Genomic DNA, 11,874 nt, shown 5'->3' on the forward strand with positions numbered 1-11,874 from the left:
AACCAGGCACTCACTCACAAACAACAGCCTCTGCCAATTACTCCACATGGCACACAATCTCCTGAGCCTACACCTGAACTCCACAGGAAACACAGTAAAATCCAGCTCTATCTTCAGTACAACTTAGCTGTTGAACAATAACCTCTGAGCAGCAGGGAGCAGAAGTGTATTTGATGGGGTCTGGAGATTGAGACAAGTCACTGAAGGAGGGTGACATGGAACAATTTCACTGTCCTTGCTCTGGACTCAAGATAACCTAGGGCTCTGTCCTGGGCTTCAGACAGACCATAGTCAAGACGATTTTCATTCTGCTCACCTTCATGGCCAGGACCCTGGAAGCCACCTGGGAGGAGCTCAGGCGCCGCAGGAAGTAGTCAAGCACCTCACAGGTTGTCTGTTCATCTGCTTTGGGTCCCAACAGCAAGTCTTGCAAGCGTCCAAGCAACTGCCTTTGTTTCTGTTGTCTCTGTGGAGTGATAAGTTGGTCTGTCCAGTGAAATCAAATCTGGGATGCACAGAAAGTAGGTAACAGAAAGGATTCCCAAGAGAATGCTCACCTGGCGTTTCTTGGCACGCTGGTCCTTACTCTCACCCTCCTCTTCTTCTTCACCTGAGGTCGATTCATCAGCAGCATCATGAAGCAGGAACTCACAAAGACACTGCACAGGCAGGACATCCAAGGAGCCCTCACTGGACTGAACCAGATCTGCCAGCCATGGCATTGACTGCGATGAGGCCTGGGAAGGATGAGAGTAACACGGTCAGCAGAACATAGATCATAGATCAGTTAGAACACAGATCACAGAACATAGAACATAGATCAGAGCAGCACACTGATCAGTTAATTCCTGATCAGCAAACCACCTTCCCCTGAATCTCACTTAGCTTCCTTTTGCCTCTCACTCTGCTCAAGTTTCAGAGGCAAAGGATCCAGTCCCACCACAGCTCACCTGTCTTTGGATGATGTTGAGAAGAAAGTCAGGGTGGCGACTGCGACACAGAAGGTGGCCCAAGCGAAGAGACTGGTTCAGGCTTTTCACCTGCTCCAGGACATGTGGTGGAGGTCTGCGAGGGGGGCCCCTGTCACAGAAACAGCAAGTTACAGGCTGACAGACCTCTACTCTGATGTGAGGAGGATCACTCAGTCCTGCAGTGCATGAGGGGTTTATAGGAAGGTGGCAGGCAGGCTGGAACCAGATGATCTTCCAACCAAAACCATTCTATGATTATGTGATCCCATGGGCTACCACACCACAGGGTTCTTCTTCCCCACATCAACCACCCTGTGGAGAAGCAGGGTTTCCTGACTTGTTAACTAGGATTTCATAATGATAGTAGAATGCAGAAGACTACTTACTGAGGGTCCAGACTTGTCAGCTGGGACAGCAACAGGCTGCTGCTTTCTGTAATTGTTTGTTTTGTGGATGCAGCTGCCAGATGACCCTCAAATGCAAGAATCTCCTGTTTTTCTCTCTGGGAGATTTGAAGTTCACGATTAATCATCTCTGTGCGTGTCTCCTCATCCGTCAAGGTACATTGAGGATAGGAATAATTACTGAGAAAATAAGTTTTAAAAAAAGGAAATTCTTATCTTGTTCTATTCAAAATTCAAGAACCACAGTCAGAAAGAACAGAGAACCTCAGCTCTGACAGACAACGTAGAAAAAACCAAGTAGTTTCTCAGTGGAGCCAGGAGACTGAGACCTTCTCAGCAAGGCACAGCAGTCATCCCCCTCCCCCTTTTTCTCAGCTTTAATCCCTTGCTTATAATATTCTTGTCGAGGGAAGGCACTTTTCCCACTCCAACTGCAGTGTTGATGCCAGTTGATTTTACACAAGTCCCACTGGAAAGGAAGGAGTTGCATGCCACAAACTTAATTCAGAAATGTGTGTTTTCAGTGGTCTGTTTGATATACATAGGGATTTAATCATACTAACTTGGTCATGACCATTTCCATGAGCATCTTTAGAGAGGGGTACTCCTCCCATGCAGCCAGACCTGCAACAGAGAAGAACAGTAAGGAATACAGGAAAAAAATAGAGTTTTTAAATATACTCTAACACATTGCAAGGTGGGGAAACACAAGCTTACTTGAGAACAGCTCCTAACACTCAGAGCACAAACAAGGCAACTCCAGCCACATGCTAGTCCAAATCCCAGCTGCACACATTTTTCACCCACAGGGGATACACAGTTATTTAAGTGCAGTTACCTCACCAACCCAGCACAGGCCTTGCACACAAGCAACCAGACTTCTGTAGAAAGCACTTTAGCCAATTTTTGCAGCAGAACTGGCATCCTGAGAAATGTCCAAACTCACCAATATTTTCAGGATTGAATGCAGCCACTACTAGCAGGAGAGGCCAAGCTTTCCAGTAGAGAGTAGAAATAGCTAGATTTGGAGGCTGGTACCTGCAAAAGCCATCAATAGAGATAAGTGGTCAAGTTTGCTTCCTTAAGCCCATCTCAAGTCTTCTTTTCTCCTTAATCATGCACTGTTTAGATTCAGTCATGACAGTTCAGTGCTCTTCCCAACAAAAAGACACCCACACCCACATAAAAATCCTTTCAGGAGGGAAAGCAGGATTCGGCTGAAGATTTCTAGGGCAGAAAGGTCAGTGCTTGCAGACCAAAGTACATTCCATGACTCGGGTCTTGATTGCCCTAGAGAAATATCCACCTGAACATGACCCTGAAAATCCTTGTCATTCTGTTACTACAAATTTTAATACAGAAAAGCATCTTAAAATCTGTGAGCTGGAATGTTAGTCACAAGGTGAAAGTGAGCTAGATCACAGCAAGATTATCTATGTGATAAGTCTTACCCTGGAGGTAGCTGGATATTCTCTGGATGGTGATAAGTGCACAGATTTAAGACTGCATCGATCAGCTGGATTCTTTCTACCCTCAGGACCTCAACATCTGGAGGAGAAGAAAAGACTGAACAAGTTATTGACCTGTCTACCTGCCTCAAAGTCCTTCAAGAAAAGCAGCACAGTATAAAAAAATTTTACTTCAAGCAACTATGTTATTGTGGGCTTGCTCTTGTGATATTACAAAAACTAAAAATCAACACTTAAAGAGCAACAACACTTAAAAAATCCTTTAAGTCAATATATAAGGATATGGAGCTTTTCAGTAGCAATCTGGTTTAAATTCTTAAGGGTACTTTGTTTCCCAAATGCATCCAATATGATACTTGTAACTTTTTCAGAACTTGGATACACTCCTTCAGGTAAGCAACAATCTGCTCAAAACTTTTGGGGCTCAGAAGAACTAGAAATGCATTTCAACTTTGCTGCAAGTTTTCACTCTAATTCTGAGTCTTCCAATATATGAAATGGTGCAGGATTTAAAATCCTATATGAGAAGCTGGACACATTTTGAGAGGATACTGAACAGCAACAAAGCAAGCAAAGTCTAGATCCTTCTACAAGGACTCTTTGCCATTAACCAGTCAGCACTAAGAGCATGTAAGATGCTTAAGAAGCAAACTCTGACAACACCCTCAATTCTGCCACAAACACATACAGCTCAGCTGAATGGATGTATTTACCAGCAATGCAGGAATTTAGACAAATGCTAAATGAATTCATAAAAGGAGTAAGAGTAAAGATTGCTTTTGTAACTGCTATTCTGTAAGTGTCCCAATAATGGACTTGAAAAGAGCACACAATTGGTTAATTAATTTAACTTCCAATCCTTCCATTTTTGCATAGCCTATAAATTTCATTTTACAGTATGTACAAAGGACTAAATTGAATTTAAATATGCTGACTCAAAACTCTGGGTGGTTGTTCACAGTCCTTCATTCTCCACACAACCAATAATTTCCCAAACACTCCACAATACAAGATTAGTAACAGAGAGAAACAGTAAGAAAAAATAAGAAGCTTCTCTAGTGAGAAAGCAACAGCAGCACAGCTGGCTTTGAGCCAAATGTTTAGCCATCACGACTAAAATATGCTTTAAGTGATGCAAAGGCTCTTTGGTAGGTGGTAGGAGCTGTCTCAGCCCTGGGTGGCAATAGGAGGACGTAGAGACAGAAGCCAGCACTTGCTGGTGGGAGCTTGTGCAGCCTCACCATCTGCTTGCACAGCTGCAGCCCTCTTCACCAAGTGGTCGGCGAGCTCCATGGCATCGGCGGGGCCCAGGGGCAGGTCCCGCGACAGCCCGATCACCAGGATGCGCATCAGCGTGTCCTCCAGGATGGGCACCTCGGAGCACAGCCGAAGGAAGAAGCTGCAGGAGACACGAGACATCCATCACACCTTGGACAGCAGTGTGAGGGCTTCTGGAACCCTCCACAGACCTTACAACGTATCTGAGCAGAAGATACATCACAGCTTCTTTCCCTGATCTCCAGCTCCAAATGCAACTATTTGAAACAAATTATTATCTGAGTATCATTTGCAGTGCCTAGTACCTCTATGGTTCAGCCACCTTGAGTCTGAGCTCCCTAACATTACCCCAGTTACCCACACACTGTGGGCCTGCTCTCCTTACAACTACAGTGTCAAGATACAGAACGGCTTGGCACAGGGAACAGGAATGAAGGAGGAAGAAGAACAGATGGAGAGTGGAACAACACCCTCCAGTTTTATGGCAGTGTAACAGATGAAGAAAATCTGAGCACAGTTCCAAGCCTTTCTAACACAGAGCTATATAAGGATCACCAGAAAACAGCCATTCCTCTGCCTCCAGCTGGAGCAGCTCCCCACCTGCACCCACCACAGGAGGGGCACGCACTCACTTGCGGTCACTCTCAGGGGGCCAGTTGTCCCATTTATAGTAGGTTTCTGGCTGTTCTGTGAAGAGCACCTTGTGGAGGCTGTAGAGATGAAGAGGACAGTAAACACCATCTGTGAGGCTTAAGAATACATACAACAGCCCAGTCTCCCTCAAATCCTGCTAAAGCTTCCCAACGTGCACATGAAGGAGCCCCCTCAGATAAGTGAGTCTACCAACAGTAACAACATGATTCAGAACAGAGAGGACTATGCAATCAATATGGGCTCTGGACTTTTATACTTCCAGTAACCTGTGTTGCTTACTATTAATTCTGGCTTGAATTGCCTCAGTAATGCCTTGTGTGTGTCAAGACCCCAGGATACCACCTGTCCTCCAGAAGACAGAATGATCTATGGAGCCCTCAGCCACAGAGTCTTAAAAAGGATGTCAAACAAAAAAACAACAAGGAGTCCAAAGGGAATTTGTTCGGTCAGATAGCTAAAAATCCCCTATGGAGTGGACCTGAGTAATATAAATCAGAAATATTTTCCACTATCATATATTTCTGGTACGAGAATGCATCTGAAGAAGTTTCAGAGAGGGAGACAGTCCCTGCTAAAACTGTTTCTGCTCCCTGTCTGAAAATGGGAGAGAAATCTAACCAAATCCTGGTGTATACCTGGCTTTTCATAATATATCAGTGTTGGGGAAGGGACTGGCTATGCACAGACATGACAAGGCTGACTCTCACCAGTGCACATAGTCCTTTGGAGCCAGCTTGCTGATAGATGGAACAACTGTATGGAGCCACCAGACAGCATCACGCTGGATAGCAGCAATCTGGTTCTGGAAAGAGCGCAGCACTTCCAGGTCTGAAAAACAGTCAGGGCACAAAATACACACATGGGCCTCATCAAAAGTGTGGTGGTTTCAAGACAGTAAACAGGACTCTGAGGCATCAACAGCAAATCACAGAATGGTTTGAGTTGGAAGGAACCTTAAAGATCATTTTGTTCCAATTCCTGCACCACAGGCAAGGACACCTTCCCCTAGAGAAGGGGAGCCAGAGGAGAATATGAGAAGGACTTGAGTCCCCCAGCTCTGACAGAACATGTTCTTTGCTTTCTGACACGTGCTGCAGCAAAACCCCCAACACAAAGCACAAATGGATTAGTTTTGTGAGAAGAAGGCACATGGGCAGTCACGTTAGTGCCACACCAAAGGCCTGCCTTCCCAGCCCCTTAATCCTTACAGCTGCCCCTTCAGGCCTGAGGCCCCTCCACCCACAGCTCCCTCTCCCCAGCCTCTCAGCCACTGCTTCCATAGATCCAAGATGCACTGGCAATGCAAATGCCACATCCCCAATCTCTGTCAGCCCCAGGATGACAGCAGGCTCCCAACCCTAGCAGATGTTCTCCCAACATCAGTGGCAGATATCTACTAAAATGCTCATCCTCAGAGGGAACCTAGGTGCTTCTGCTTACTCTTTTTCTCTCCTTTGTCCCAAGCAATTCCAGCCTCCTTCACCTGGGCTGTGATACCAAGCATCATGGAGACAGCTAGCAGGTCGGTTATGTGGATGACAAACCGCTCCTTAAAATAGAAAAGAAAAAAAAAAGAGTTGAATAGCAACAGCCAGCGCTGCCTTCTGGAAGTGTTTTGTCATCAAAAAGGATGAACGTGGATGTTTGGAAATGAGATATGGCAGTGCTGCTATGAGACACACAAATAGTGACTCAGACACCAAAGAGCAAAAGGAAGAACGGCCAGGAAAGCAGACACAAAAGAGCTCAGAGCATTGCTGGCACCTCCAGCAGCACAAGGGTTGGGAATGGTACCTTGAATTCCATCTCTGCATACAGGGCCTCCTTCCTTTCCTGCATGAGACCCAGGCAAAAGGCCTGGAAGTTGATCTCATGCTTTGTCTGCTTGATGATCTCTCTCAGCAGGGCCCGTGACGCTCGCAGGTAATCGTCCTTGGTGGTCAACAGGTCCTGGAACACCATTGCCAGGTACTGGGGCCACACAGAGAGAAAACTGTCAGGGCACTGTAATGGGTCTGCATCCACAAAATGAAGAGACAGAAGGAAACCATGCTGGAGGTATCCCATCCTTCAGACCCCTGGGGAGCTGTAACAATGTTTCTCTCATGGAACTGCAATATCACCCAGAATGTGGGAGTTAGAAAAAGCCCACTAATGTTTATTCCTACCAAGAATAATCATATAATTTCAAAATAGTATGATAAATATCAGACAGCTGTCTGTGAAAAGACTCACCTGAGCCTCAAAACAACTAAATCTGTCAGGTGGGGTCTGGGGTTACCATCAGTCATCCAAGACACTGCACCTACCTTTGGAGCTTGCTCTGAGCTGTGCTGAAGCACAGTATACAGGATCTGCATGTTGTTGGGATTTCTTGCATTTGATAGTTCATTGAAAATCACAAACTTAATGGTGGTGCCCAGATTATCCCTGTGTGCATTCAGCAGCTCTCTGCAAGGGAAGACGAGGGATACCTGAATTGACATTTCATTGCAGCTGGACACTTTGTCTCTCCTTGAAGTATTTAGCACACAAAAGTGAAAAGGGTAGAACAGGGCATATCAAAGGATAATATCAAAGGACTACTGAAAGATTTCTAGGACAATGAAATTCATTTAAATGAGCACAAGACACTCCATGTCCCAAGCTGGTATTTAAAACCACTGTGCAGAGACATTGAGACTGTCAAGTCCCTGGGCATGTCTCCCACAGTGCCTTCCCTTCCTGTCACAGACCCAGTCACTCACCTGACACACAGCATGTAGTGGTTGAGAAGGACTTTTGGCTTGAGACGGATTTTGATCAGGTTGGAGATAACTTCCATGTCCTCTGAGCTGTGTGTGTTACAGTTCATACACACTGACATCAGCAAGTCCTGAGCTGGCTTGGTCAACTGCAGAAAAAGAGCAGAAAGACTCCAGCCACTCGCCATTACAGCCCAGAAACATAACTGGAGTACAGCATGCAGCCCTCCTGGCTGGATTGCAGACCAGGGCTGTACTTCAGCAGCTCCTCTCCTTACCTTTGGGTTCTGCAGCCACATCTCCAGCCTCTGCACAGCCATCTGGCGCACCTCTTTGTAGCCGCAGGTTGCTGTCAGCAGGCGCAGGAGGTTCCTGGAGACATTGTCCATGGGCTGGCGCCGGTTCAGCTGGTCCCGCAGCATGTCCAGCACATACTCCTCCACACTCTCTGCAAGGTCTTCATACCTGGGCCACACAAATTCAACTTTACTCATTTCCACAAAAGCCAGTCCGGAGATCAGCACTCTTTCTTGTTTGTGGTAGGACTTGCAAACCAAGAAAATCCCCTCTTTTCTCTTGGCACCAGCTTTATCTTTATCAACATCCCCCTGCAGATGCTACAGGAGCACAGAGGAGCTTCCTGCCACAGCTCTGCAGGGTGGGTGAGCACAGACACATCTACAGATGCACCTGCACATGACTGTGTAAGGAGGGGAAGAGGCACTGTACCTGGGCATGAGCTGGCCTGCCTGCTCTGGGCTCATTTTCTCCTCTGCAATCAGCAGCTCACTCTGGCTGTCCTCCTCCTCTGTCATGGAAGGGTGTGGGCTACTCCCTAAGAGAGACCAGGACACAGCACATTCCATGAGACAACTCTTCTTCCTAGAGGTCAATCACTGCACACAGCACACAGCTCCTCTCCCTAGAGATCAATCACTTGTGCTCTGGTTTGCTCAGCTTCTTTCAAGGATCCCTTTCAGCAGGACCACAGCCTCTCACACTGCATCCCATACAGGTCCATTTTTCACTACCTTCAAACATCCCCCGGACATGAGAAAGCCCCAGAAAGAAGAAAAGCAATGCCTGGAACTCAAAGCCTGGTCTATGTGAATCCATCTAATATCAAACTTCTCACAAGTCAGTAAGCACTGCAGGTTCCATGCTCTCCCTAAACCTTTGCTCCTGGTTCCCAAATATCTTCTTACCAGCACTAAGGTCCCCTCCACTACGTCCAACTTCTCCATGCAAGAGCATGGTCTTAGGAGGCATCTTGGTGTTAAAAGCTGTCTGGATGTTATCCACAAATGTCTTGCAGTGAGGGCTGTCCACCCAGATGCGCTCCCCAAGGGAGTCCTCGATGTACACCTGCAGCAGGGAGCACAGTCCATTTTCACAGGGTTAATCAAAGGAGTATTTGTGAGTTTTTATGAATTTCCAATATAGTAGGAAACTAGCCTAACCAGTGCATGGATGAAAACCAGACTAGATGATCACATAAGAGCAAAAATAGAGACCACCACATCCCAAGCTCTACTGGGCACCTTCTCAAGAAAGACTTTACAACAACTTCTGCCATCAAAATATAGAAGCTGGTTAGCTTTTTAAGTTAATGAGCTATTTTAATCCCAACATACCAAAGAGAAAGCAAGGAGTCTCTGCAACACTTACATCAATACAGACTCTCAAAGATATCTCAGAAAAGACCAGAGATAAGACAGCAAAAGGTAATGGAGGCTAAATTCCAGAAACCCATGGAGATTTTTCTTTAAAATTATGGGCCCAGACTCCAATTTCTGCCTCCTCCAGCTACATTCCCACAGCAGACAAGACAATACTAGCCACCCCCTTCCCTACAGCTGTAATAAATCCTGTGCTGCTCTCCTACTCCAAAACATCCACATTTCCCAACCCAGTCTGCCCACGACTGCCCAGTCCAGCAGAAGCCCCCTCAGTTCACCAACCTTGACAAAGATCTCTGGCCAGTTCTCATCCTCTTCATAGGCCGCCATGAGAAGGTTGCATGCCAAGACAGACACAAGACTATTCCCTTTGGCTTTGAAATTGATGGAGGCATCCCTTCGGAGTAGGCTGCACAGTGCCTGGAATAACATCCACAAATAATAAAATAACCAAACTATTCATCTATTGATAAAGCATGCAGGGAAGGTGCAGAAAGAGAAATACAAATTGCAGCAGCTAGCCACAGAGCTCTGGTATTTACAAAGCCATGCAGACCATGCTCTGGCCTCAGAGAAAGTGCAACTCTGCTCACAGTTTGGCAGGAATGATCCGTCAGTGACTTTGTGAGTCCTCACCTCGATAACACCTTCAGTGGCAAATATGTTGGGTTTGATTTTTGCCAGGTACATAAGGCTCAGGTAGAGAGTGGTGTCAGGTTTGGCTCTGTTCATCTTCAGCTGCTTCACAGCTCCACACAGCACCCCCTCAATACGGTCATCGTTGCCTTCTGCCTCTGCTGCCTCAATCTCATCCAGCAGCACCGTGGGGACCACTGCAACCACCAACACACAGGCATCAGCATTTACCCTCATGCCAAATGACCACCCTGAGGTGCTGCAGGACCAGTCACAAGGGACAGCAAAGCACAGACCAGCTCACTTTTAGCCCCTGCAACAGCTTTTCCCTACTCAATTGCCATTAAAAGATCTATTTCACAACTGAAAATGCCCCTTCATTGTTTTTCCATGCTAGCACACTCCTCTGCAAATATATCCAACATCAGAAATGGAATGACAATTCAAAAGGCAACAACCAGACCCAGAGTGTGCTAAAGAAGTACGTGAATAAAATACCACAATCCAGACTTTGAGATCTCCTCAAAGGAGTATTTCACATACAGCTACTGAACAGCTGTCAGACAGAATGAACACAACCCAGTGCCAACAGAAGAGAAAACCTTGACTTCAGCCCCATATCCAGGGAAGGAAACCCTCTAGGACAGCACATAATTGCAGTGTGGGCTTCAAGAACGACTCCTGGGATGAGACTCCAGAGAAAGGAGAAGTTTCCCCCGAGGCTTCCGTGGGACGGCAGGAGCGCAGCGAGGCCTCACCTTCGATGGGGATGACAGACGGCTCCTTGATGGAGGGCGAGATGGCTCTTTTCTCCGCCACGGCCGCCTCTGCCAGGCGTCCCAGGGCGCTGAGGGGCGGCGTGGAGGAGAGCTTGGGCCGCTTGGTCAGCCCGGGCAGCCCCGCCGGGCCCGCCAAGGCGGCGGCCGCGTCCCGCTTGCGCTCCGAGGGCAGCCCGGGAGGCGCCGGCTTCAGCAGCGTGACGGCGGCCTTGCCCTCGCCGCTCTGCCCCTTGGAGCCCAGCGCGATGAAGTCTCCGGGCGGCGGGTGCGCTGCGAGGGGAGACACAGCGACAGTGAGCGACAGTGAGGGACAGTGAGCGACAGCCACAGCCAGCGACAGTGAGCCACAGCGCCCGCCCGGCCCCGCGGGACTCACCGGAGGGCTTGGGCACGGCGCTGGGCCGCCGCACGGCCGCCGCCTTCGGCCGGTTCATGGCGCCGCCGAGCACCGGCCCAGGAACGGACTGAGCGGCAGCCGGGACGGACAGACAGACACCGGGGACCAACAGCCGGGACCGACCGATGGCCGCGGCCACACGGAACCGGAACCGCCGCAGCGGCGCCGCCCGGCCCGGCCCGCCCCGCTGGGCAGCGCCGTCTGGCGGGCGGGAGGAGAACTGCACCGCCGGGGGATCGGGGGGCTCCGGGGGGCCCCGAGGTCAGAGAGGCTGCGAGATGCGGAATATGTCAACATCTTCTCAAGAAAAGATGTTCTCTGGTGCTTGATCCGTTCCTTCTCCCATGCCGCTAGCAGCACGACCAGAGGACATAGTCTCAGGCAGCACCAGGGCGTGATAAACCAGATATCAGGAGGAATTTCTTCAGGGAAAGGGGGATTACATATTGGGATGGGCTGCCCAGGGTGGTGATGGAGTCACCGTCCCTGGAGGTGCTCAAGAAATGACAGGACGTGGCACTCAGCGCCATGGTGTGTGAAAAAGTGATTAGTCCACAGCTGGACTTGATCTTGGAGGTCTTTTCCAGCTTAAATGATTCTGTGATTGGGGGATCTGGGATCAAAGAGGGGAATCGAGAAGGTGGGATTGGAGGCTGAAATCAGGGGCTGAAATTGGGGAGCTGAAAGTAGTGCCCGAAGTTGGAGGGGTGGATGTAGGGCTGGAATTGGGGCTAAAACTGAGCAGCTGAAATCAGGGTGATGGAGTCAGGAGAACCGAGGTCAAGGACTAAAACAGCAGCAACTGGCTGCCCACCCCTTCTCCCCCATGCCACCCCTTCTGTCCCCACATCACGCTCCCAGGA

At 48.5% G+C, this 11,874-nt stretch overlaps 1 protein-coding gene across 2 annotated transcripts in view; it reads right to left on the bottom strand.

The window, feature by feature from the left end:
- INTS1 (integrator complex subunit 1) overlaps positions 1-11,159 on the bottom strand; it is a 28,063-nt gene extending 16,904 nt beyond the window's left edge. For both annotated transcript variants that reach the window (XM_059861992.1, XM_059861991.1), the window contains exons 1-21: positions 10,991-11,159; positions 10,594-10,884; positions 9,836-10,032; positions 9,482-9,619; positions 8,726-8,885; positions 8,250-8,355; positions 7,799-7,985; positions 7,524-7,669; positions 7,086-7,227; positions 6,571-6,747; positions 6,217-6,325; positions 5,484-5,604; positions 4,755-4,832; positions 4,086-4,243; positions 2,827-2,923; positions 2,322-2,413; positions 1,939-1,999; positions 1,358-1,555; positions 951-1,080; positions 558-737; positions 317-466 (exon numbers count right to left, since the gene is read on the bottom strand). In XM_059861992.1, coding sequence (XP_059717975.1) covers positions 317-466; positions 558-737; positions 951-1,080; positions 1,358-1,555; positions 1,939-1,999; positions 2,322-2,413; positions 2,827-2,923; positions 4,086-4,243; positions 4,755-4,832; positions 5,484-5,604; positions 6,217-6,325; positions 6,571-6,747; positions 7,086-7,227; positions 7,524-7,669; positions 7,799-7,985; positions 8,250-8,355; positions 8,726-8,885; positions 9,482-9,619; positions 9,836-10,032; positions 10,594-10,884; positions 10,991-11,048 — 2,976 coding nt within the window. In that variant the 5' untranslated portion in view covers positions 11,049-11,159. The remainder of the gene's footprint in view (positions 1-316; positions 467-557; positions 738-950; positions 1,081-1,357; positions 1,556-1,938; positions 2,000-2,321; positions 2,414-2,826; positions 2,924-4,085; positions 4,244-4,754; positions 4,833-5,483; positions 5,605-6,216; positions 6,326-6,570; positions 6,748-7,085; positions 7,228-7,523; positions 7,670-7,798; positions 7,986-8,249; positions 8,356-8,725; positions 8,886-9,481; positions 9,620-9,835; positions 10,033-10,593; positions 10,885-10,990) is intronic.
- Between the last annotated feature and the right edge of the window lie 715 nt (positions 11,160-11,874).

Source organism: Haemorhous mexicanus, chromosome 17 (assembly GCF_027477595.1).
Source record: "Haemorhous mexicanus isolate bHaeMex1 chromosome 17, bHaeMex1.pri, whole genome shotgun sequence".
Classification (NCBI taxonomy): Eukaryota; Metazoa; Chordata; class Aves; order Passeriformes; family Fringillidae; genus Haemorhous; species Haemorhous mexicanus.